A 23,995-nucleotide genomic window follows, 5' to 3' on the forward strand; every position below is an offset into this window, starting at 1 on the left:
GGAAAAAAGGAAGAGAGACAGACAGACAGAATCAGAGGTGGGGGAAGGGGGGGGTGTTCCAGTGAAGCATGTTGTGAAATATCTCTTGAATTGAGCAGTAATATTCAGGCTTCCCATGTTAATTCCACAGACTTTATTTCTAAGGAACTGACAGAAGATCCTTTCTTAACAGGGTGATCATCTAACGCTTGGTACAAAATTGCCATAGACCCCCCAACTTCATCCATCTTTCATCACCCTCACCACAATGTTTGCAGTCAGCCTCCAGCTCAATAAATCTATGCTGGACTTCCTTGAGCTGCAAACACTGGCTGTGGACCTGCTTGCCTCAGATTACAGTATAGCTCAGGAATTCCCGTATACCACAACCATGTCCTGTCATGATTAACGGAAATTAAATAATAGCCTAATTATGAGACACCATTAGTTACTTGACCTGTTGATTTCATCAGTAGGATTGTATTTTGTTCACATTCAGGGATAGAATAGATCTCAATCACTTACCAGATGTGCTCCAAAAGGTCAGTTTTCTTCCCAACTCCAAACACACTCCTAAAAACCTGTACTCATCAAGCCTGGTTCTTACACTCTTCTATACAATCATTGGGGCTCAATCCATGTCCGACCTTGAACTCAGTGATCCTCAGATCGTGAGATTTTAGCAAACACACAGAGCCTCTGTTCCTGCACTATGTTTAAACTGATGGGCTCATTATCAGAAACTCTTCAACTGATGGGAAAAATGAATAGCATGGAGGTGAGGCATCAAGCAGCAGTCCACATTCATGTGTTCACAGTTTCCCAGATTAGAACCCATGCTTTGGTTTCAGTTCTTTTTCTTTCAACAGAACATTGACTATCAGTTTGGACCAATACTTCTGCCTTGATTTTCCATATATTCCTATAGATCAGATGTTAATTTTATTGCTCTAGGTCTTTAATCAAAATCATAAAGCAGAGAACAATGAAGCACAGTATAGGGTCTTCGGCCCTTGATGTTGTACTGACCCATACATTCCTACCTGGAAAAAAAAGTACTGAATCCTCCCTACCCATAACCCTTTATTTTCCGTTCATCCATGTGTCTGTCTAAGATCATATTAAATGCTCCCAATGTTTCAGCTGTCACATTATCCCCAGCAAGGCATTCCAGGCACCCATAACTCTGAGTGAATAAATTTACCCCAATTTCTCCCCTAAATTTCTCTCCCTTAACTTTGTACATATGTCCTCTGTAGTTTTCTGATCCTGGCCTGTGAAATGAGTGCTAGCTGTCCACCCTATCTATGCCTATCATAATTTTGTAGATTTCTATCGTTACTATCATCCTTTTACACACAAAAGTGGAAAGTCCCAGCTCTGCTAACATTGTCTCATAACATTTCTTTCCAAATCCAGGCAACACGCTGGTAAATCTCCTCTACACCCTCTCCATAGCTTTCACATAGAACATGACTGCTCTACTCCCAAATCCAATCCCCCTATTAATGAATCCCAGCATCCATGGCCTTCTTAACTATCCTATCAGCTTGGGTAGCGACTTTGCAGGATGTACGGATTTGCACCACCAAGTCCCTCTATTCATCCACACTCTTAAGTGACCAACCATTAACCCTGTACTCAGCCTTCTGTTTAATCCCTCACCTCACACCTATCTGGACTGAAATTCATCTGGCATTTATCTGCTCAACTCTGCATCCTGTCTATGTCCTCTTGTAACTTTTGACTACCCTCAGCTCCATCCACAGCTTCTCCAACCTTCACGTCATTACAGCACCATCCTTCCACCTCTTCATCCAGGTTATTTATAAAAATCAAAAAGAGCAGGAGACCCAGAAAAGATCCCTGTGGGCACTTCACTAGTCACCGACCTCCAGGCAGAATTCTTCCCTTCCACTATTGTCAGAAACACAAATTCTAACAAATGAGTCTCTTTAAGATCGGTGACACGACAAGCTTTATTCACAAGTCTGCAGAGTTGGACTCAACTGGCTTCTTGCCAAGTCAAGCCCCGATACATACAGTGCATTGTTTTTTATACAATTTGCTTGTCCTTCGGCATCTCCACTACACTGCTTTAATTGGTTAGTTTTTGCAGAATCATCCTGATTACTGTTAGTCACGCACACCATGATCATTCATGACCTCTGCTCACACCAAATTCTGTTTTTCACTCTTTATCAATCTTTGGCTCCTGCATGTCTCTCTGTAATTAAATCTGTTGCAAGTCTGTTGTAACATTTTCCAGCTAAACTCTAGTGGTTAGCCCCCTTTTATGACTAATCATCACATTTTAACTTAAACCCTTTTTAACCCAAATTCTCTATCTATAACAACTATTATTCTCAGTTTTCTTCCTAAAAGTAATTATTTTTATCCACACAGCCAAGGTTCCACTGATCCTGTGCCTCATGACTTTTTAGATGAGTCTCTCATGAGGGCCCCTGTCAAATTCCTTGCTAAAATCCATGTAGACTACATCTACCACCCTACCCTCATCAATTTCTTTTGTTACCTCTTCAAAAAACTAATTTAGACTCATGAGGTACAACCTTCCCTTCACAATGCCATAGATTCTATCCCTTAAAATTCTCTCAATTAGTTTACACACCACTGACTTAAGACTCACCGGTCTATAAATACCTTTTTTTTAAACAAGGAGACTACATTTGCCATTTTACAATCTTCCAGCACCTCCCCTAAGGCCAAAGAAGATTCAAGATCCTAGCTACTGCCCCAGCTATCTCTTCTCTCACTTCCCACAGCAGCTTGGGGTATATCGCATCCAGCCCCGGGGACTTATCAATTTTGACCTTTTTAAGAAGATCCAACATTTCTGGTTCCTTGATCTCCATGTTGTCGAGCACACAGGCCCATTCAACTTCAACCTCACTCTGATCAAGGTCCTTTCTCTTGTGATTACTGATGCAAAGTGTTCATTTAGGTTCTCCCTAACTTATTATGTCTTCAGGCATTTGTTGCCTCCCTCATGCTTTAGTGGCCCCTGTAAAGGTTAAAACATTATGTTTTTTAATCTTTTGTTAATTTTGAGCCTATCCCTTTAAGAAATTATTGTTTGTAATGTTACCATAGTTACTATGATGTCATATGTCATAATATCTGAGCGGACCAAGAGTTTGCATCTCATTCTTTGAAGAATCATGACAGAGACACGAGATCAAGATACATTTCTTTGAATTCATCTTAATTTCATCTTAATTCATCTTATTTTTTTATATCTGTTTAAAGTTGAATATCGTTATATCATTTGCTACTGATGGTTATGGAAATTTCAATGCAAAATTATGTAAAATGTTTATTTGTTTTATCGACAAATTAATGCTACTCACAGCTGCAAATACAAAGTTTGATTTATTGAATTAATAAGATAATAATTCAGAATATCAATGCTCACATTTCCTAGAACATGACATGTTTTAAAATTGGGAAATATTAGAAATTGGAAAGTGTCGTCTATACCCCCACCTTCATTCTCATCATCTTTTTGTTCTTTGCATATGCATAGAACACCTTGGGGTTCTCCTTAATTCTACAGGCCAATGCTTTCTCTTGCCCCCTTTGAGCTCTCCTATGTCCTATGTCCTTCCTAGCTACCATATACTCCTCCTCCCCTTCCTGCTTCCTTCTTCCTCTTGACTTGTTGCTTGGCTTGTTTTCTCAGCCATGGCTCCCTTTTCCTACCATCTTTTCCTTGACCCAGTGGGACAAACTTATCTTGAACCCTGCACAAGTGGACCCTAAATTACCTCCACATTACTTCTGTGCTTTCACCCTTAAACATCTGTTTCTAGTTTATTCTCGCTTCATTACTTCATAATTAGCCCCATCTATCATGGTGGATAATCATCGAAATAAAGTAGAAACTCAAGCAGCCACCCACCTCTGCCTTTAAATCTCTGCCTTTGGTTCGATATCATTAGCGGTGTATCCCATACATGCCTGCAAATTTGCAGCGACAAAACACTGTCCTCTTCAATGATTTAGCAAAGAGCAGCAAGTTGCAGTTTAGAAACCATTTCTGATATTGTGACAGCAGAACTGACCTGATTTTCTTGCAAACCAAGGATCAATTCAGCTGCTAAAGATTTAATTTAAGTCAAAAATACATATAAATATTCAGCATGCTGGGGAGCATCTGTGGAGAGGGAATGTTTCAAGTCAATCACCTTTCATCAGAAATATAAAAAAGTTTTGAACTGAAATAAATCTTCATTGGGGGACAGGGTAAGGTTGACAGAATAAAAAGGGATAAGGCAAAGTTCAAAATAAAATTAATGGTACAATTAGTGGCTGTACTGAGGAATAAGGAACCCTAATGAATAGAGGAGTCGAGGACAAGAGAGCACAGCTTCAGGATAAAAGAGCATCAAATTAAAATAGAAGCGGAAAAAAATTCTTTAGTCAGATGTCATGAGTCAGTAAAACTTGTTGCCATAGCTGACTATGGAAGCAAGGTCATTGGGTGAGAATGAAAAGTATTTGATTTGTTAGGGCATTAAGGGTTATGAAGAGAAAGCCATGGTGTGGCGCTGAGTGGGAGGATGGAACAGCTCATGATTAGAATGGCAGAGCAGCCTCGATAGGCCAATGGGCCTACTTCTGCTCCAGTATCTTGTGATTGTGATCTTGTGAATAATAAAAGGGTATCTGCAGAAAATGTGAATAGGAAAAGACAAGTTAAATCATTTTGTGCATTTCTGGTCACCTAGCTCTTTGAAGGATATCACTAAAAGGAAAGGGTCCTGAATAAATAATCACAAGAACATTTCCAAGACTGAAGGGCAGTTATTTGCAAAGGCTGGATCGGCTCAAAGCTATTTTCCCTGGAGTATAGTAGGCTGAAGGTGATCATATAGATGTTTATAAAATCATGAGAAGCATGGATAATGCAATTTATCATATTTTATTTTGCCCAGAGTAGGATAATCTTAAATAGAAGGCATAGATTTAAAGTGAAAGAAAAACAATTTAAAAGGAACCTGAGGAGTGACTTTTTTTGTTCCACAAAGATGGCAGTAAGTATGTGGAATAACCTGATAAATGAATTTATAAAGATGGATATAATTAGTTGTAAATGGGTAGGAATGGTTTCGAGGCATATAGGCCAATCACAAGCAAATTGGACTAAGTCACATAGGCAACTGATAAGCATGGACAAATTAGGCTGAGGGGCCAAAGAGTCTTAGTCTTCCCATACTCTCCGTATTACTGCACTCCAGCCAAAGAAATATCCTTGTGAATTTGACAGTTCTGTATAAATCTATGGCTAAATATGAAATGCTGAAACAGGAGAGGGAAAGTACACAGAATGCAGGAAATGTGAAGTGCAAAGTTGATTATCTGAAATTGTCAAAGTCAATGATGTCAAGAGGCTGAAAGGTATCACATCAGAAATTGAATCGAGTTTTATTGGAACAATAATGTATGACTGAGTGACCAAGGTTGGAATAGGGTTGAGAATGAAACTTAAACCAATAATCATCAAGTAGCATTCATATCCACTGTGATTAAATGCTCTGAGAGGTTGCTCTTGTCCAGAATTAACTCATATCTAAGTAAAGATCTGGACACACTGCAATTCACCTACTGCCACAATTGCACCACAACTCATTGGCTCTCCACTCAGCTCTCTATCATCTAAACAACAGCAACACATACATTAGGCTACTTTTCTTCAACAAAATCTCAGCCTTCAACACCATCATACCCTCAGAATTGATCAGCAACTTCAAAGCCTGGGCCTCTGCAACTCCCTCTGCAATTGGATCCTTGATTTCCTCATCGGAAGACCACAGTCAGTATGAATCGGAATCATCATCTTCTCCTCACTGATAATCAGCACAGGTGCATCCACTGCTCTACTCACTCTACATTCTTGAATGTGTGCCTGGACACAATTCAAATACCATCTACCAATTTGCCGATTGCAGATGGCAATGAGGAAGTGTACAGAAGTGAGATAGATCAGCTAGTTGAGTGGTGTCACAACAACAATTTTAGAGTCAATGTTAACAAAAGTAAGGAATTAATTGTGGACCTCAGGAGGGGGAATTAGGAGAACATGTATTAGTCTTCATCGAGGAGACAACAATGGAAAGGTTTAAAAACTTCAAATTCCTGGGTGTCAACATCTCTGAAGATTAACCCTGGGGCCTCCTTGTTGATACAATCACAAAGAAGGCTCACCAGTGGCTATACTTTGTGAGGAGATTTGGAATGTCAATGAAGACTCTTGCAAATTTTACAGGTGTATAGTGGAGACCATTCTGACTGCTTCCATCACTGTCTGGTATGGAGATGCAATGCACTGGATAGGAAAAGATTACAGAGAGTCATGAACTCAGCCAGCACCATCGAGGACATCTACAAGTGACGTTGTCTCAAGAAAGTAGCCGCTATCCTCAAGGTCTCTTACCACCCAGACCATATCCTCTTCACACATCAGGAAGGAGATACAAGAGCCTGAAGATGAACACCCAACAGTACAAAAACTGCTTCTTCCCCCTTTGCCATCAGATTACTGAATGGGCAATAAACCAGACACTACCTCACTTTCGCTTCTTCTGCTCTAATTATTTTTTTTAATGTAATTTATAGAAGTATTTGCACCTGTAATTCTGCCACAAAACATCAAATTTGGTGACATGTTCATTGCAATAAATTCAGATTCTGACTCTAATTCATTTGTAAGCAAAGTAAATCAACCCAACGTGCACGTTTAGCTCATGATTGTATTTATATATGAGTTGACTTATCTGGACAGCATGCAAAAAAAAAGACAATAAGTAATTCATTCCAATTTAATATTACTGTGCCTTTCCATCTAATGTATTATCATATCCTTCTATTTAATTTTTTTTGCCCTTAATCTTAACTGGTTTCCTGTGAAGTTTGGGTGACAGCTGTATGAAAGATAATAGCAGTGAGGAGACTTGCCTCAACTTCCACATGACATGGAGCTCCAGATCAGTGCATCTCTGTACTGCAATTCTCAACATGGACAAGATGAACCAAGGAATCATTTCATTGTGTCAAAGCTTTATCACTCTATAATTAAGTCCTAATTAAGAACATATCTAACTACCTATTGATTATTTGCAATAAATCTTCAGTTTCAGCCCAAGCTGGAAATGCATTTCTCAGTCAATTCTTCTTTATGAAGCCAAATACATTGCAATATCAAGTGATATATTTAAATAACAGACATCCTCATCTTATTGGACAGATATGCATTTGATGAATTTATTACTTGAAATTTTATAGATATCAATCAAATCCATTTTTTTTCTGGTGCTAGAACTTGCAAATCTCTACTCATTATACACCTATGACTGTGTGCCCAGGTACAATTCCAATACCATGTACAAGTTTGCCAATTATACCATTGATTCAGCCGAATCACAAGTGGAAATGAGGAAGTGTTGAGGAGTGAGATCGATCAGCTCTTTGAGAGGTGTTACAACAAAAACCTTGAGTTAAATATTAGCAAAGCCAAGAAGATGATTGTGGACCTCAGGAGGGAATCAGGGGAACATGACCCAGTCCTCAACGAGTGCTCAGTAGTGGAGTGGGTCAAGAAACTCAAATTCCTGAGTGTCAACATCTCTGAGGATCTGTGCTTGGAGCCTCCATGTTGATGCAATCATGAAGAAAGCCCACCAATGACTATACATTGTGAGGTACTTGAGGAGAGTCTGTCGCTGAAGACTTTCAAAAACTTCTACAGGTGTACTGTGGAGACCATATTGGCTGGTTGCATCACTGTCTGGTACGGAGGTGCCAAACCTCAGGACAAGGAAAAAATCCGGAGGGTTGTTAACTTGGCCTGCAACATCGCAGGCATGAGACTCCACTCCATCAAGGACAACTACATAAGGCAATGTCTTAAAAAAGCAGCCTCTATCCTCGAAGACCCCCACCACCCAGGCTATACTCTCTTCATTGTGCTACCATCGTGAAAAATTTACAGGAGCCTAAAGACGAGCACTCAATGGCACAAGGACAGCTTCTTCCACACTGCCATCAGGTTCCTGAATAATCAATGAACAAAAGACACTGCCCTACTTTTCATGCGCTATTATTTTTATTTTGTACTTTGTGTTATTGTTGTAAGATGATTCATAATATAAATGTTTACCCTATCATGCTGCCACAAAACACCAGATTTCATGACAAATTTTGATTCAAAATATCAAATGAGTAGTGTTTCTCACTCGTCCACAACCCCTCCCCCACACTGTCACCAGCCTACCCACTCTACCCCAGTGTACCCTCTATCTCTGCAGTTCAGCATTAACCAATATCAAATATTATCTATGGCCCTTATCACAATATGAATGTATATTGATATATTGAAGAAATTTCCTAGTTTATTAACAATAATTTAGGGATCAATCAATCAAATACTTTGATGATGTTTCTAAGATTTAAAAAGAAAATCCTCCTAAGTGGCTCAATTGCCTTCCTTCCTTTTGGAAGCAGATGGCGTCTTCTGTACAAGGTAGACAAGAGACAACAAAGTAAAAAGTTTGATATGCATCCACACATGTCAATAAACTCATTTTTATTGATCTTAGAGTATTCATAATGTCATGACCCTCACAATGGTACCTTTTGTGTGACTATCATCAAACTTTCAACCTTTAACTATCTGCTTTTAAAAATATCTTAAACTGGAAAGGAAACCTCATACACCTTTAAAGGTAAAACTTCTGCTGAAGAAAAGCTGAGAAAATAAAGGATGTTTTCTGAATAACAGAGAACAAACAAGACTATTAATAATTAGTGTAATATTATTCAGCGAACCATGTGTATGAACAATATGCCTATTTTCACATTCATAATGCTCTGAAGTTATGGAGCAAACATTTTCACATTGCAACGTTGAAATGGTTGTTATAAATTTTATAACTACAATTGTTCTATTAAAGAAATCCAAAGCAATATTCAAATGTCTGTTAAACTGTGCTAATTCATTTCAATAGAATTTGGATAATAAAAATTAACTTTCAGATTTTCTTCTAACACTCTTGAAAGAAAGCCAACATCATTAACTTATTTGATTTTATGAAAATATGTCTAGGTGTTATTTCCTGGATCATCATTTAATATTGCTATTTCTCGCTTCGGAAAGGTTTGGTTAAATTTTGAGAGGTTTATTCTCATGGTTATTGTCCCATAATTACTTTTCTGCTTAGCAAAGGTGATTCCTTAACCATTACTATTATGCATTCTAGAAAGATGATTAAGATAATTATTTGCATTTCTATGCTTTTATTGTTAAAATTCATTCAGATAATAATGAGGGGAAAATATTACCTTTAATTTACCTCCATGGTAATCGCTCTAAAAGCTAAGTGATTCTTTGGAATACAATATGCATCATAAACTTCTGTGGTATCTTAATGCTGAGAAAAAATATCTTTTAAAATGGTGTAATAGTAAAGGCCTCACTGAAAGAAAATTGTTAGGTAAACAGCCCTAACAAGGCACAATCCACCTAATGAGAAATAAATTACTGATTACTGATGAATGACAGGATGTAGTTACTCTTTCACAAAAGCTAAATTATTAACATTTAAATTTAAATTAGATCTTGAATTTTAATTAATAAAGCCAGTCCACTAATTAGCTCTGCAACTGCATTTAAATTTGCAATTAAAACTTAAGGAGATGTATTGCTTTCAGTTTGATGTTAGACTTTGCTCATGTTGATAAAGCAAGCAAGTACCATGTAGATTCCAAGGATAGAAATGATTTGACCTTTCCTATTTCACAGCAATTTTACCCTTGCTGTTTTACAAAAACAAGCAATGAACTATAATTGCTGCCTGAGAGAAATTCATATAATATAATGGGTCTGCTGAGAAGCAAACCATGTGGAATAGTAACTTCAAAGGTAAGCCAGGCAGATGCAATACTGCATATTTTTTAATACATCAGAAATATATTCTTTGATGATTCCATATATAAGTGTCATAAGTTTGATGTTAAACTCTTCCAGATTCTTTTACTCTGATTTGTACAGCAAAATGAGCACAAAATATTGCTGTGTTCCATGTATTCAGTGTACATTGCATTTCAACAAAGTTTTTCTTTAAGGAGTCTAAAATCCACACACAAAAAAAAATCAATTTAACTGGGACTAGGTCTCACAAGTTTATTTTCAGGATAAACTAATGGCCATCACAAGTTTTTGAGAATTGAGCAGCTGACAAATTAATAGAAGAACTTGAAATTAAATTGTTCTTTTTGACTGAAGGATAATGTGAACCTGAGTTTAACACGTTTGTGTATTTTTATATGAATTGTGAAGAAATTGATCACTCTTTCACACCCCCATCCCCCAAATGCATAGGCAAAGGTTTCTGTGTAATTAAAAGATTGACCATTAAATAAAGTATGGTTATTTTTTTCATGGGAAGAGTGAATACATTCTATCTCATGTGCTTTGTTTTGGTTAGATGATGTACTTGTCTGTTGAGTTGTAGCTACTCTTCAAATCTTTAAGAATTATTTTCTAAAAATTAGTAACAAAAATTATCATCAGTGGGTTATGGTGATAAAAGCTTGTGATTGCATGAGGTACTCTGTTCTGCAATCTGGTTCCATTGAATTCAAAAGAAAATTAAATCAAATAACCATAGATACATAAGCTATCCTTTTTGTCAGTGCCAAAATGGAAATGTTTAGATAAATCCACTTCTGAGAGCCCAGGCAACAATCACAGAGGTTATTGCTCCTCAAATGCTCATTTATTACAATTTAAAACTGTACAATTTGTGGCATTTTAAGAGGTAATTCATGCATTAATGTTATCAATTAAATGCTCAGATATTGAATGTTATGAGGGTCTCTGCCTCCAACTTTCAATTGATGAGTTTCAGGCTTTTGCTGGACCTAGGGTGAAAAAAAAAGCCTAAACATGATAGGCCCTTCAGCCCACAATTCTGTATGGACCTACATAAACCTAATCCACAGCAAAATCCATAACTCACTTCCATAATTCTATATTTTTCTTACACTCCTATGTCTATCCAAGAGATTTTTTTTTACATATCCCTATTTCACTGTCACTCTGGGAAAATATAATTGGCTGTCCACCCTATTATAATCTAATCTTTCTTTTCTTTCTTCTTTGGCTTGGCTTCGCGGACGAAGATTTATGGAGGGGGTAAAAAGTCCACGTCAGCTGCAGGCTCGTTTGTGGCTGACCAGTCCGATGCGGGACAGGCAGACACGATTGCAGCGGTTGCAAGGGAAAATTGGTTGGTTGGGGTTGGGTGTTGGGTTTTTCCTCCTTTGCCTTTTGTCAGTGAGGTGGGCTCTGCGGTCTTCTTCAAAGGAGGCTGCTGCCCGCCAAACTGTGAGGCGCCAAGATGCACGGTTTGAGGCGTTATCAGCCCACTGGCGGTGGTCAATGTGGCAGGCACCAAGAGATTTCTTTAGGCAGTCCTTGTACCTTTTCTTTGGTGCACCTCTGTCACGGTGGCCAGTGGAGAGCTCGCCATATAATACGATCTTGGGAAGGCGATGGTCCTCCATTCTGGAGACGTGACCCATCCAGCGCAGCTGGATCTTCAGCAGCGTGGACTCGATGCTGTCGACCTCTGCCATCTCGAGTACCTCGACGTTAGGGGTGTGAGCGCTCCAATGGATGTTGAGGATGGAGCGGAGACAACGCTGGTGGAAGCGTTCTAGGAGCCGTAGGTGGTGCCGGTAGAGGACCCATGATTCGGAGCCGAACAGGAGTGTGGGTATGACAACGGCTCTGTATACGCTTATCTTTGTGAGGTTTTTCAGTTGGTTGTTTTTCCAGACTCTTTTGTGTAGTCTTCCAAAGGCGCTATTTGCCTTGGCGAGTCTGTTGTCTATCTCATTGTCGATCCTTGCATCTGATGAAATGGTGCAGCCGAGATAGGTAAACTGGTTGACCGTTTTGAGTTTTGTGTGCCCGATGGAGATGTGGGGGGGCTGGTAGTCATGGTGGGGAGCTGGCTGATGGAGGACCTCAGTTTTCTTCAGGCTGACTTCCAGGCCAAACATTTTGGCAGTTTCCGCAAATCTAATATTCTGCTATTAAGTCACTTTTCATTCTTTCTCGCTTGATAGAGAATAGCCTGACCTCTATTAACCTTGTTTCATGAGACATTTCCCAATCCATGCAATCTCCTCTGCTTCCTTTCTTATGCTTCTACATCCTTCCTGTCATGAGGTATCCTGAATTTATCACAATACCACAAGTTTAGTTTAACCATTTTTATAGATCTACATTATCTCATGGATCTTGAACTTCATTCCTAATTAATGAAGGCCAGCACATTGTATGCCATCTTAACCACCCTATCAACTTGCAAGGCAACCTTGAGGGATCTATGGAATTGTACCTCCACACTGTTAAGAATTTTTCCATTAACTGCATACTCTCCCTTCAATTTCAATCTTCCAAAGTGCATCTCTTCGTATTCAATCAATCTGCAACATCTCTGCCCAATTCTGCACCATCTATATCAGGGGTGGCCAAACCACGGCTTGCGAGCCACATGCGGCTCTTTAACATGAAATGTGCGGCTCGTGGGGAGGGTAGATATCGGCAGCGGGGAGGATGGTTGTCAGCAGGTTGCCAGCTGACTGTTAACAGCCTGCCTGCTGCTAAGCACCTGAAAGCTGCTAAAGGGGAAAGAGAGAATAATTTAATGTTTGGTGTGTAGACTTGATTAGAAAAAGAAATCTTTTGCAAAATTACTCCCTTTGAAACAGTGCTGCTTCACTATCTGCAGTGTATCAGCATTTTGCAAATGGATGATTTGCAAGACAAGGATTGGAAAATACTTTCCCCAACAAAACTGTACAAGGGTTGGGCAATCTCCCGTGCCGGCCACCCCAGCCCCGATGTCCTGTGCTAGGGGACTGTCCGGCAGTGGGAAGTTGGGTCACTGGGCAGCAGGAAGGGGGTCTGTCAGGCACGAGGTGTTGGATCGCAAGTTGATGGTCATCAGCCCACCCCCTGCTAGGGACCTGAAAGCTGCTAACCGCTTTCAAGTGCCTAGGGGGAGCGCTCAGAAGTGGAGAATATTCCCGAGGTGGGCTGAGTAAGTAGACCTCAGGGACGAGTTCTCTGCATTCAGGTGGCCTCCCGACAGCTGCATTCAGGTATTTTAGGCGGCTTTACATTCGGATATTATGGCCACCTGAAAGGGGCTAACGATAGTGTTAGTGGGTGTGGCTTGTGATCGCGTGATTGCTACAGCTCTCAAACATCTGAAGTTTATGGTATATGGCTCTTGTGTTAAGCAAGTTTGACCGTCCCTGGTCTATACCCTTTTGTAAATGACAACCCTCAATGCTATCCACAGCACCAACTTTTGTGTCATCTGAAGTTCACTGACCCACCAGTCCACTTCTTTGTCCAAGTAATTTATAAAATTACAAATTGCAGGATTCCCAGAACAGTCCCAATTGAACACCACTGGTCACTACCCTTCAGATAGAATACCTTTTATCAACATCTGATTACTGCAGGCAAGCCAATTCCAAATCTAAGCAGCAAAATTTTCATGGCTCTCCTGCTTTATGACATTCTGAATGAGTCTCAATTCCCATATTATGCATCAAAAAATAAACTAAGTTATGAAACTCTCTTCCAAAGGAAACAAGAATTTCAAGTTGTCACCTAGTAAATTTCGGATAATTTTATACACAAACCTTTCTTCAGTAAAATAAACAACCTGTGACTTCTCAGCCTGCCTTTATCACTATAATTCTCTGGTCTTGGCAACAACCCAGTTAATTTTCTATGCACATTCTCTTGTGCAATGCTCTCCATCCTACAGTTTGTTGATTGGAACTATACTCTGGTTATACCCAAATATAAATTAGTTCATAACATAAACTCCCTCATCAGATACTGTATCAATAAGGGGAACTTTCATATAATGATGTTTCATGTATCCAAACCATTTTTCTTATCCTAATGACCTGACCCCTTCATGGATCTGTGAACATGCACTATAAAATACCTCTAATGTCTATGTTAATGTAAGTTATTATCCATTTATTTTTAATTGTTTACTCTGTTGTATTTACCTTCCCATGTTTCAATATATTTACAGTGCATGTTGTAGAGCTACAATTTTCTAACTCCTGTGTCAGCGTGAATTCCTGATTTCCTGTTCCATCTCTCTGGACTTTGTACATTTTTCCTAGTGATAACACAGATTTCCTCCAGGTTTTCTGTGTTCTACTATCTAGAGACACATGGGTTGGTAGATTATTGGCCACTGCAAATAGCCTCAGGTGTGTAGATGAATGGTAACATTTGGGGGAGTTAATGGATTTGTGAGGAGAATAGGTTACAGGAAAATCAATTGGAGAATGGCATCCATGTCGTCGGGAAAAATAATATTTTGTATCTTTGCAAATTCATTTTACTATCCTCCTGTATCTGTTTGCTTTGTTCACATCAGTAAACTCTTCAACAAAGTCCATTAATATATGTTATGGGAAAATGGGATTTCATGAAGAGCCCTGCAGAAATTCACTAAAACTACAATAGACTATCAGCTTTGCTTTCTCCCATTGAAGCTTCCTTCAATCCAACTTTAACTTTGCCTGCAGGAAAAGTGACTTACCATTCCTTTGTAAGGATTCTAATTCAAACATTATCAATGTTGTAATATTGAAAAGTGTATCAAATTAATAAAGAAACCAGGCTTGAGATGGAAAATGCTTAATTCTGTTTAGACAGACTATGGAGAAATGAGGTGGGTGATGCTGTGTAGACTGAGGGACCAGAAGATATAGGAGCAGAAGTAAGCCATTCAGCCCATCAAGTCTGCTCTGCCATACCATCATGAGCTGATCCATTCTACCACTCAGCTGCATTCCCCTTCATTCTACCCATAACTTTTGAAACACTGAATATTCAGATGCCTATCAATCTCTGCCTTAAATATACACAATGACCTGGCTGCCAGTGGGAGCAAATTCAGAAGGTTCATTACTCTCTAGCTATAGAAATTCCTCTGCATTTCTGTTTTAAATGGGCAACTTTCAAACCTGAAATTGTCTTCTCTTGTCCTTGACTCCTCCACCATGGAGAACAACTTTGCGATATCTACTCTGTCTAGCCTTTCAACATTCAAAATGCTCCTATGAAATCCCTCCTCATTCTTCTGAACTCCAAGGAGTACAGTCTGAGCTGTCAAATGCTCCTCGTATGCAGGAATCATTCTTGTGAATCTCTTCTGATATTTCTTCAACGCCAGCAGATCCTCCTTTAAATAAGGAGCTGAAAACTATACCCTGTATTCCAAGCAAAGCTTCATCAGTGCTTTATAAAGCCTCAACATCACATCCCTGCTCTTAAGATTCAAGACTTAATTTGTCATCGCAATAAAAGTGTCATATTAAAAGAAATTGCTTTTTCCTGCTGTAAGGCAGATTCACCATCAGCAGAAATTGCCTGAAGCACCTCTTATAGTCTGAGAAAGTGAAGCAAAAGCAAGTTCCCCCAGAATGAGAGAGTCCATAGATTTGCCTCTAGCACTTCAGCAGCTTCGCAGCCACACAAGGTCCAATACAAACCATTAGCAACTCGAACTCCAGATGGTCAGGAACCCTTCAGTGCATTTGGCACTCCCTCGCATCACGGTTCCAATATCTGTTACGTCTTCAGCCAGTTTCGACACAGTCTGTAGCCTGGCACAAGTTGCCCAACAGTCTCCAGCAGCCCACAGCCGCCATGAGTTCCTTGCCTTGAGTCACCAGCAGATTGTTTCATGCATTGGACTTTCAGCTGTAGAGCCATCTCACTGGTCGGCTGCCATGGTCACCATCCTATGGGTTGTTTCCTCTGCTTCTTCTCAGACGGGCTCCATTCTCCCCACTTTATTGGTGCCTTGAGCCAGCCCTCCACTCCACTGGAATCTGCAACCCCTCATGGCTGCAGCCGATCATAGGTGCTGCCATCTTGGGTGCAGACCACATATTTGCGGAATTTTAAATAAAGCTACCATCGGCTACTTTAAAGCCTGTGTGGAGCTGACGGCAGTTGACTGGGCCCTGTTCTTGACCCTGCAGGATCACTGTATCTCTGCTCCTCATGGGACCACCACAGCAGCAGTGCTGCTGTTTCATCAGTTCCAGTAACACTGCCATTTTTGCCATTGTATATCCTATTCCTCCAGATATGAAAGCCTACATTGTGACTCAACCCAGAGGTTAACCTTCAGGGTATCCTGTGTGAGGACTTCCAATTCCCTTTTCAGCTGCAAATTTTGACATTTCTCGCCATCCAAATAATAGTCTGCCCTTTTACTCCTTCGACCAATGTGCTTGATCGTGCACTTTCTAACGTTGTAGTTCAATTAAAAACACTGAAACGCTTCAGGAACTCATCTGGTCTATTCAACATCTCGGATCTTTTGACAAAAATATATTGCTGATATTTCAGGTCTGAGCCCTTCTTCAAAAATAAATCAGAAAAGGCAGAAATAGGATGTATCAGAACATCTCAAAATTCAAACAATGGAGGAGGAATTCAAAGCAACAAAAGGTGTTAATTGGATGTGATAAGAGTCCTAGGAATTTATCGTGTCTGCAAAATGAGGCAGGCAATGGAGAGACAATGGGAGAAGCAAAGGATTGATGGTTGGGGGAAAGATGGGGGAAAGCCAAAGAAGTCGATATTAATGCCCGCCAGTTGGAGGGTGCCCAGTCAGAAGATGAGGTGTTGTTTTTCCAATTTATGGGTGGCATCAGTTTGACAGTTCATGCGACCATGATCAGACGTGACGACAAGCGAATGGGATGAAGAATTGAAATGGGTGACCAGTGGGAGATCCACATTATTGCGGAGGTGCTCAACTAAGCAATCTCTCAGTCTGAATTTAGTTTCTCCGATGCAGAGACCATAGCAGGAGCCCCATACTGATTCTCAAAATCTGTCTAAGTTTCTTGGTAGCCCATCCATTTTACGCCCTCACTACCTGCTGTTTCATCTTGCGGCTTGCCTTGCGGCTTGCCTTGCGGCTTGCCTTGCGGCTTGCCTTGCGGCTTGCCTTGCGGCTTGCCTTGCGGCTTGCCTTGCGGCTTGCCTTGCGGCTTGCCTTGCGGCTTGCCTTGCGGCTTGCCTTGCGGCTTGCCTTGCGGCTTGCCTTGCGGCTTGCCTTGCGGCTTGCCTTGCGGCTTGCCTTGCGGCTTGCCTTGCGGCTTGCCTTGCGGCTTGCCTTGCGGCTTGCCTTGCGGCTTGCCTTGCGGCTTGCCTTGCGGCTTGCCTTGCGGCTTGCCTTGCGGCTTGCCTTGCGGCTTGCCTTGCGGCTTGCCTTGCGGCTTGCCTTGCGGCTTGCCTTGCGGCTTGCCTTGCGGCTTGCCTTGCGGCTTGCCTTGCGGCTTGCCTTGCGGCTTGCCTTGCGGCTTGCCTTGCGGCTTGCCTTGCGGCTTGCCTTGCGGCTTGCCTTGCGGCTTGCCTTGCGGCTTGCCTTGCGGCTTGCCTTGCGGCTTGCCTTGCGGCTTGCCTTGCGGCTTGCCTTGCGGCTTGCCTTGCGGCTTGCCTTGCGGCTTGCCTTGCGGCTTGCCTTGCGGCTTGCCTTGCGGCTTGCCTTGCGGCTTGCCTTGCGGCTTGCCTTGCGGCTTGCCTTGCGGCTTGCCTTGCGGCTTGCCTTGCGGCTTGCCTTGCGGCTTGCCTTGCGGCTTGCCTTGCGGCTTGCCTTGCGGCTTGCCTTGCGGCTTGCCTTGCGGCTTGCCTTGCGGCTTGCCTTGCGGCTTGCCTTGCGGCTTGCCTTGCGGCTTGCCTTGCGGCTTGCCTTGCGGCTTGCCTTGCGGCTTGCCTTGCGGCTTGCCTTGCGGCTTGCCTTGCGGCTTGCCTTGCGGCTTGCCTTGCGGCTTGCCTTGCGGCTTGCCTTGCGGCTTGCCTTGCGGCTTGCCTTGCGGCTTGCCTTGCGGCTTGCCTTGCGGCTTGCCTTGCGGCTTGCCTTGCGGCTTGCCTTGCGGCTTGCCTTGCGGCTTGCCTTGCGGCTTGCCTTGCGGCTTGCCTTGCGGCTTGCCTTGCGGCTTGCCTTGCGGCTTGCCTTGCGGCTTGCCTTGCGGCTTGCCTTGCGGCTTGCCTTGCGGCTTGCCTTGCGGCTTGCCTTGCGGCTTGCCTTGCGGCTTGCCTTGCGGCTTGCCTTGCGGCTTGCCTTGCGGCTTGCCTTGCGGCTTGCCTTGCGGCTTGCCTTGCGGCTTGCCTTGCGGCTTGCCTTGCGGCTTGCCTTGCGGCTGCAAGACTCCATTGCAGATAACAAACTGTCAGTCCACTGCTGGCAGCCAAGTCTAATCAAACAGTAACTATAATGAAGGCTTTGCTAGTGGCCATGTAAACATGATCACTCTCATTATATCTCTCTTTCTTAAAACAAAGGTACCTTACTTTTAACTAACATGCTTTCTTTGTACGGGTATAACTCTGTAATTGTAACTTTAACATCAAGAACTTACATTTTCATTATTATCAACATTGTTAACATTTTATAAACATTTTTCGTGTGTTCACATTAACATACACTAAAACTTTAAGAAGTTAAAGTTTTAAAATATAGCACTACTTCATTATATAACTAGAGTCTTTAAATTTGCTCAGTGAGTCTCTGAGGAGGATTCACGCATCTTGACAATCTACTGATTGATTGTCCGTGAATCTGAGTTGTTGCCTCAGACAATGTCTTCTCAGCTGCGTATTCAGGTTGTTTAACAGTATCCGTCTTTCTATCTACTGTGGTTGGTCCCAGTTGAAGATCTCGACATTTACTTCACTGAACAGCACCTTCATTTGTCTGAATGGTATATGATCTTGATTGGACTTCACTAAGGATAGTTCCCTTCTGAGTCCATAAGTTTGTTTTGTCTTTTAGCCTTACTTGGTCACCAGTGTGGAGTTCCAGTAGATTTTTTGTTCCTCTATCAAAGTAATATTTTGCTTTTCTTTCTGTTGTTCTTTGAAGTTCCTCACTTTCTCCCCTCATGTTTTTAGGTGGTTCTCCTGAATGGGTAGGTTTGATATGAGCCTACATCCCATAAGGAGTTGTTTTGGTGACATACCACACTCAAGTGGTGTTGTGCAGTATACTAGTATACACTCGTAGAAGTCCGTTCCACTGACTTTTGCCTTGTTCATCAGTCTTTTCACTGTCTGTACTGATTTTTCCACAAGACCATTGGACTGTGGAAAATAAGGACTTAACGTGGTGTGTACAAAGTGCCATTCTTTGGCAAACTGTTGGAACTTTAAATTGTAGAACTGGGGTCCATTGTCTGTGAAGACCTCGCTTGCCATGCCATGTCTGGAGAAGATGGCTTTCATATCTGTTATTACAGCATCTGCAGTGGTGGTGTTCAGTCTACACACCTCTGGATACAGGGAATAATAGTCTGTGACTACAAGATAGTCCTTCCCTTGACATTTGAATAGGTCAATGTCCACCTCTGATAAGGTCTGTGTGGTGCTGGATGTGGCTTTAGTGATTCTGCAGGCTTGCTTACTTGATATTTCTGGCATATTGTACAGTGTAACATTTCATTTGTTATATCATCGTTGATTTTTGGCAAGTACATCACCTCTCATGCTCTTTTCTTACACTTTTTGATTCCAAGATGTCTTCCATGGACCCTTTTTTAGCATTTCTTTTCTCAGACTCTTTGGGATAAGGATTTTACATCCTTTATCTTCAACCACTGATCATTCTTCCCTGCAGTCAGGTATGTTAGCCCATCCATTCAAGATGTTTTTTTTTCCTCTCAGTTATCTCAGTGTTTCACCTTTGTCTCTGACTTTATGAGTTCCATTTTTACATCTGATATGGACAGTTCACCTGTGATAAAGTCCATGAAGGCATTCACATCTTCAACCATTTTGTTTTTTGTGGGCTCACTCATATCAATAGGTCTAGACTTCATGTCTGCTGTGTACATTAGCTTACCAGACTGTACGCCACATTCAGTGTATAGAGTTGCAGCCTAATCATCATTCTTTGTATTCTAAGTGGACATTCATTTAATGGCTTTTGGACAATGCAATCAAGGGCTTATGGTCATCCTTTACCCTGATTGCTTGTCCTGACATGATTTGATGAAATCTTTCACAGGTGTATGTGATGCTGAACAACTCCTTTTCAATTTGAGCATATCGCTTCTCTGTGTCTGTCATTGAACGTGAAGAACTGCACCGAGCCCACTATGTGATGCATCTGATGATATCTTTATGGGTCTCACTGGGTCGTAAAACCTCAGAACTGGTTCCTCTGTGAGCAGTTTCTTTAGTTCCCTCCATGACTTTTCATGGTCATGATCCCACTCCCATTCAATGTTCTTTTCTGTTCGTCTTCTCAATGGAGCCATCTCTTCTGAGAGGTTGGCTGTGAATTTACCTATATTGTTGACCATACCTTTAAATCTCTGTACATCCTTTTTGCATTGTGGCCTTGGCATTTTCCCAATGGCAGACACCTTTCTGGGATCTGCTCTGATGCCCTCACTGCCAATAATATTTCCTACAAATGTTAGTTCTGTCACCCCATTGTGGTATCAACTCTGTTCAGGTGCTCATAGACCATATGGATAGTTTTGAAATACACTTCAGGAGCTGAGGCAATTCCAAATGGTCACCTTAGGAATCTGTATCTGTCAAATTGACCAATGAACATACACAGTCTTGAACTTGCTTCATCCAATCTCAACAGCCAAAATCCTGATAATGCATCTAACTTATTGAAAAACTTTGTATTTGCAAACTGTGACATGATTTATTCATGTGTCAGAAGCTTAAAGTGGTCTCTCTTTATTGCTCTGCTTAGATCTCTTTGATCCAAGCAAATTCTAAGCTTTCCATTCTTTTTGTCCACAATAACGAGTGAACTCATCCACTTTGTTGGCTCATCTATCTTCTGAATCACGTTCAGGCTTTCCATCCTGTCCAACTCTGCTTTTAGTTGCTTTTGAAGCACAAATGGAACTTTTCTGCATGGATATATTATTGGTGGCACACGTTTATCCTCTCTGTTAGTGTGTTCTCCTGCAAGGCAGCCTAGACCCTGAAATAGGTCATTGTACTCTTTTGTAAGTTCATCATAGACTGTCTCTTCTTCACTTTCCACCATGAGGACTCTTTTTACCAGGTTCAGTTTCTCACAGGCTGTTAAACCTTGTATGGCCTGTAGATCCTTTGGTACCATGATGAATGCTAGCATGTTCTCTTTGTCCTTGTGTTTCACTTTGACCAGGCATTCTCCTTGCACTGGTATATTGGTACCTGAATATCCTGTCACCTTCATTTTTGTTCCATACATCCTAGGTCTGGGTCTAATCTTCTTATAATCTATCTCTGAAATTACATTAATTTGTGCTCCAGTATCCAATTTAACTGAAACGTCTATGTCATTCACTTTTAATCTCAACATCCAGTCTCTGTTTTCTTTCTTGTTTTCAATCACAACATCAACATAGAATTCCTCTATCTCCCTTTCATCTACTGCATGAACCTTGCTTTGTTGTACTTGGTTCCTACAGCAACGGGCCTAATGGTTGCTTTTGTTGCACATATAGCATGTTTTACCATATGCTGGACACCTTTTGGTAGGTGTTCTTTACTGAGTCGACGACATAGCTTTCGAATGTCTCTTCCATTTTTGTTCACTGGCCAAGCTTCTCTTTCCACTTTGGTGCATTTTTGTTAAATGGTTTGTCTGTTCTTGCTCACCACATCCACATTGCAGCTAGTTTCACTGAACAGATCTTCTGCCTGCAACTTTACAGTTTCTGCAGCTCTACAGAGTGCTGTATTTTTCCAGGTCTAAATTTTGCTCTCTTAGCAGTCCTTCCCTTAAGCGAGTTAGTCAGTCGGTCCACCAAATTCACAAATTTTGCTTCTGTTTCTTAATCCAGTCACATACTGATCAATACTTTCTTCCATTTTCTGTATACTTGTGAAAAGTCCATGCCTCTCAAATGTCACATTACGTTTAGGTATGCAGTATGCCTCAAACTGTTCCATTATTTTTTCCAATTTCATTTTGTCTCCTTCAGCACCAAATGTGTAGCTATTATAAACCTCCAGGGCTTCATCACCCACGACATGTAAGAAAAATGATGCTTTCACTTTATCACATTTCTTGTCAGCTCTGACTTCCATTAATTACAGTCCAAAATGCTGTTTAAATCTGTTCCAATTTTCAACCACATTACCTGAAATTTTGCTGGTGGATGTAAACCTTCCATTTTTCACTGTGTTAGCTTCTCTTCACTGGCTTTAGATTTTACTTTTTAAAGTATTTCCTTCTAATTTCCTTTATCCCACTTCTGACATCATGTTTCATCTTGTATGTGTGAGTTCTTAGAAAACACATGGATGAAGGAGAAGGATCCTTACTTTAAAGTTGTTGTAAACAGCACAATAGGCTGCAAGCCTCCATTACTGATAACATACTGTGTGTCATCCCCTGCTGACAACCAAGTCTAATCAAATAGTAACTATAATCAAGGCCTTGCTAGTAGCCATGCAAACATGATCACTATCATTACACCTGCTCCTCCACCTATCCTTTTATCATCTGCAAATTTAGCAACAAAGCCATTCATTCACATACAATGTAAAAAGAAGTAGCCCCATCACTGGCAACCAACCAGAATAGGATCCCTTTATTTCCACTCTTTTTTTCTGCTGATCAGCCAATGCTCCACCCATGCTCATATCTTACCTGTAATTTCATGACCTTCATTTTGTGAAGCAGCCTCATGTGCGGCACTTTGTTAAAGGCCTTTGAACGTCCAAATATACAACATCCACTGCATGTATTTTGTCTCATCTGCTTGTAGTTTCCTCAAAAAATTCAATTATGTTTGAGAGGCAAGATTTTCCTTCATCTGGTCAAACAGTATTTTAAGTGGCAAAGATAAAAATTCATAACCAATGTTTTGGGCTTGAGCCTTTCATTAAGGTATGAAAAAATGTTGGCAGACACCTGCACAAAATGAGAAGGGGAAGGAGTAGGGGGAGGAGCATGGTTCTGGAGGCTATAGGTGGATAAGGGAGGGAGGGCACAGCAGCAAGCAGGGGGAGGAGGCATGGATCTGTGAATGGAGAGGGAAGGGGGTGGAGAGCTGGAGGAAAGAAGGGAAAGGGAAGGGAGGAATAATAGAGTAGGCTAGCAGAAATTGGACAAGTTGATGTCAATGTCATCTTGTTGTATCAGGACAGCTACTCCGCTGTCCTCCCTGCCCATCTGCCTTTCCATTCAGTTCCTCTGCCATTTCCTTGTCTCCTTTACAAGTTCTCCAGCATTATTTTATATCAGTCCTATATCTACTCTTGACTCTTTTTTTTGTTTTTAATGTACTTAAAAAGTCTTTTAGTATATTTTTTGATATTATTTGCTAGACTCTTTTCAAAGTTCATCTGTTCCTTCCTAATGACCTAGTTAGTTGCCTTCTGTAAGCATTTAAAAGCCTCCCAATCTTCATCTTCCCACTAATTTTTGCTTCCTTGTAAGGCCCATTAATTAGCCTTTGGCTTTATCATTTTTCCATTCAATTTATTTTTGCTTTTTTTTAAATTTACCTGGCCTGCACCTTCCTTATTACTCACAGAAACATGAGCCATTGCTGCTCTGCCGTCCTCCCTGCTCGCGTGCCTTTCCAATCAACTCAGTAGTCTCCTTAGTTCCACAAGCATACTGATTTTACTTTCCCCTTCTCAAACTGCAGAGTGAATTTTGTCATATTAAGATCATTGCCTCCTTAGGGTTCCCTTACCTTTAGCTTCTTTATCAACTGTGGTTCATTACACAAAATCAATCCAGAATTGTCATTTCCCTGGTCAGCTCAGCCAGAAGCTGTTCTAAGAAGTAATCTCGTATACATTTGACAAAGTCTCTCTGAGATCCAGTCCCAAACTGTTTTTTTTCCAATCTACTTGCATGTTAAAATCCCCCATAATTATCATAACATT

General features: G+C 41.1%; 1 protein-coding gene across 1 annotated transcript; it reads right to left on the minus strand.

Annotated features, from left to right (window-relative positions):
* Window positions 1-16,994: 16,994 nt before the first annotated feature.
* Window positions 16,995-18,290, minus strand: LOC138757994 (coiled-coil domain-containing protein 8 homolog). The gene has a single exon (XM_069926263.1). It carries the CDS (start codon window positions 18,288-18,290, stop codon window positions 16,995-16,997), a length of 1,296 nt encoding a protein of 431 aa, XP_069782364.1.
* Between the last annotated feature and the right edge of the window lie 5,705 nt (window positions 18,291-23,995).

This window comes from Narcine bancroftii, chromosome 1 (genome assembly GCF_036971445.1).
Source record: "Narcine bancroftii isolate sNarBan1 chromosome 1, sNarBan1.hap1, whole genome shotgun sequence".
Lineage (NCBI taxonomy): Eukaryota > Metazoa > Chordata > Chondrichthyes > Torpediniformes > Narcinidae > Narcine > Narcine bancroftii.

What these genes read in the sequence shown, in the direction of transcription:
- LOC138757994 (XM_069926263.1), bottom strand. Translation starts at nt 18,290, where the DNA reads ATGGAGTCTTGCAGCCGCAAGGCAAGCCGCAAGGCAAGCCGCAAGGCA.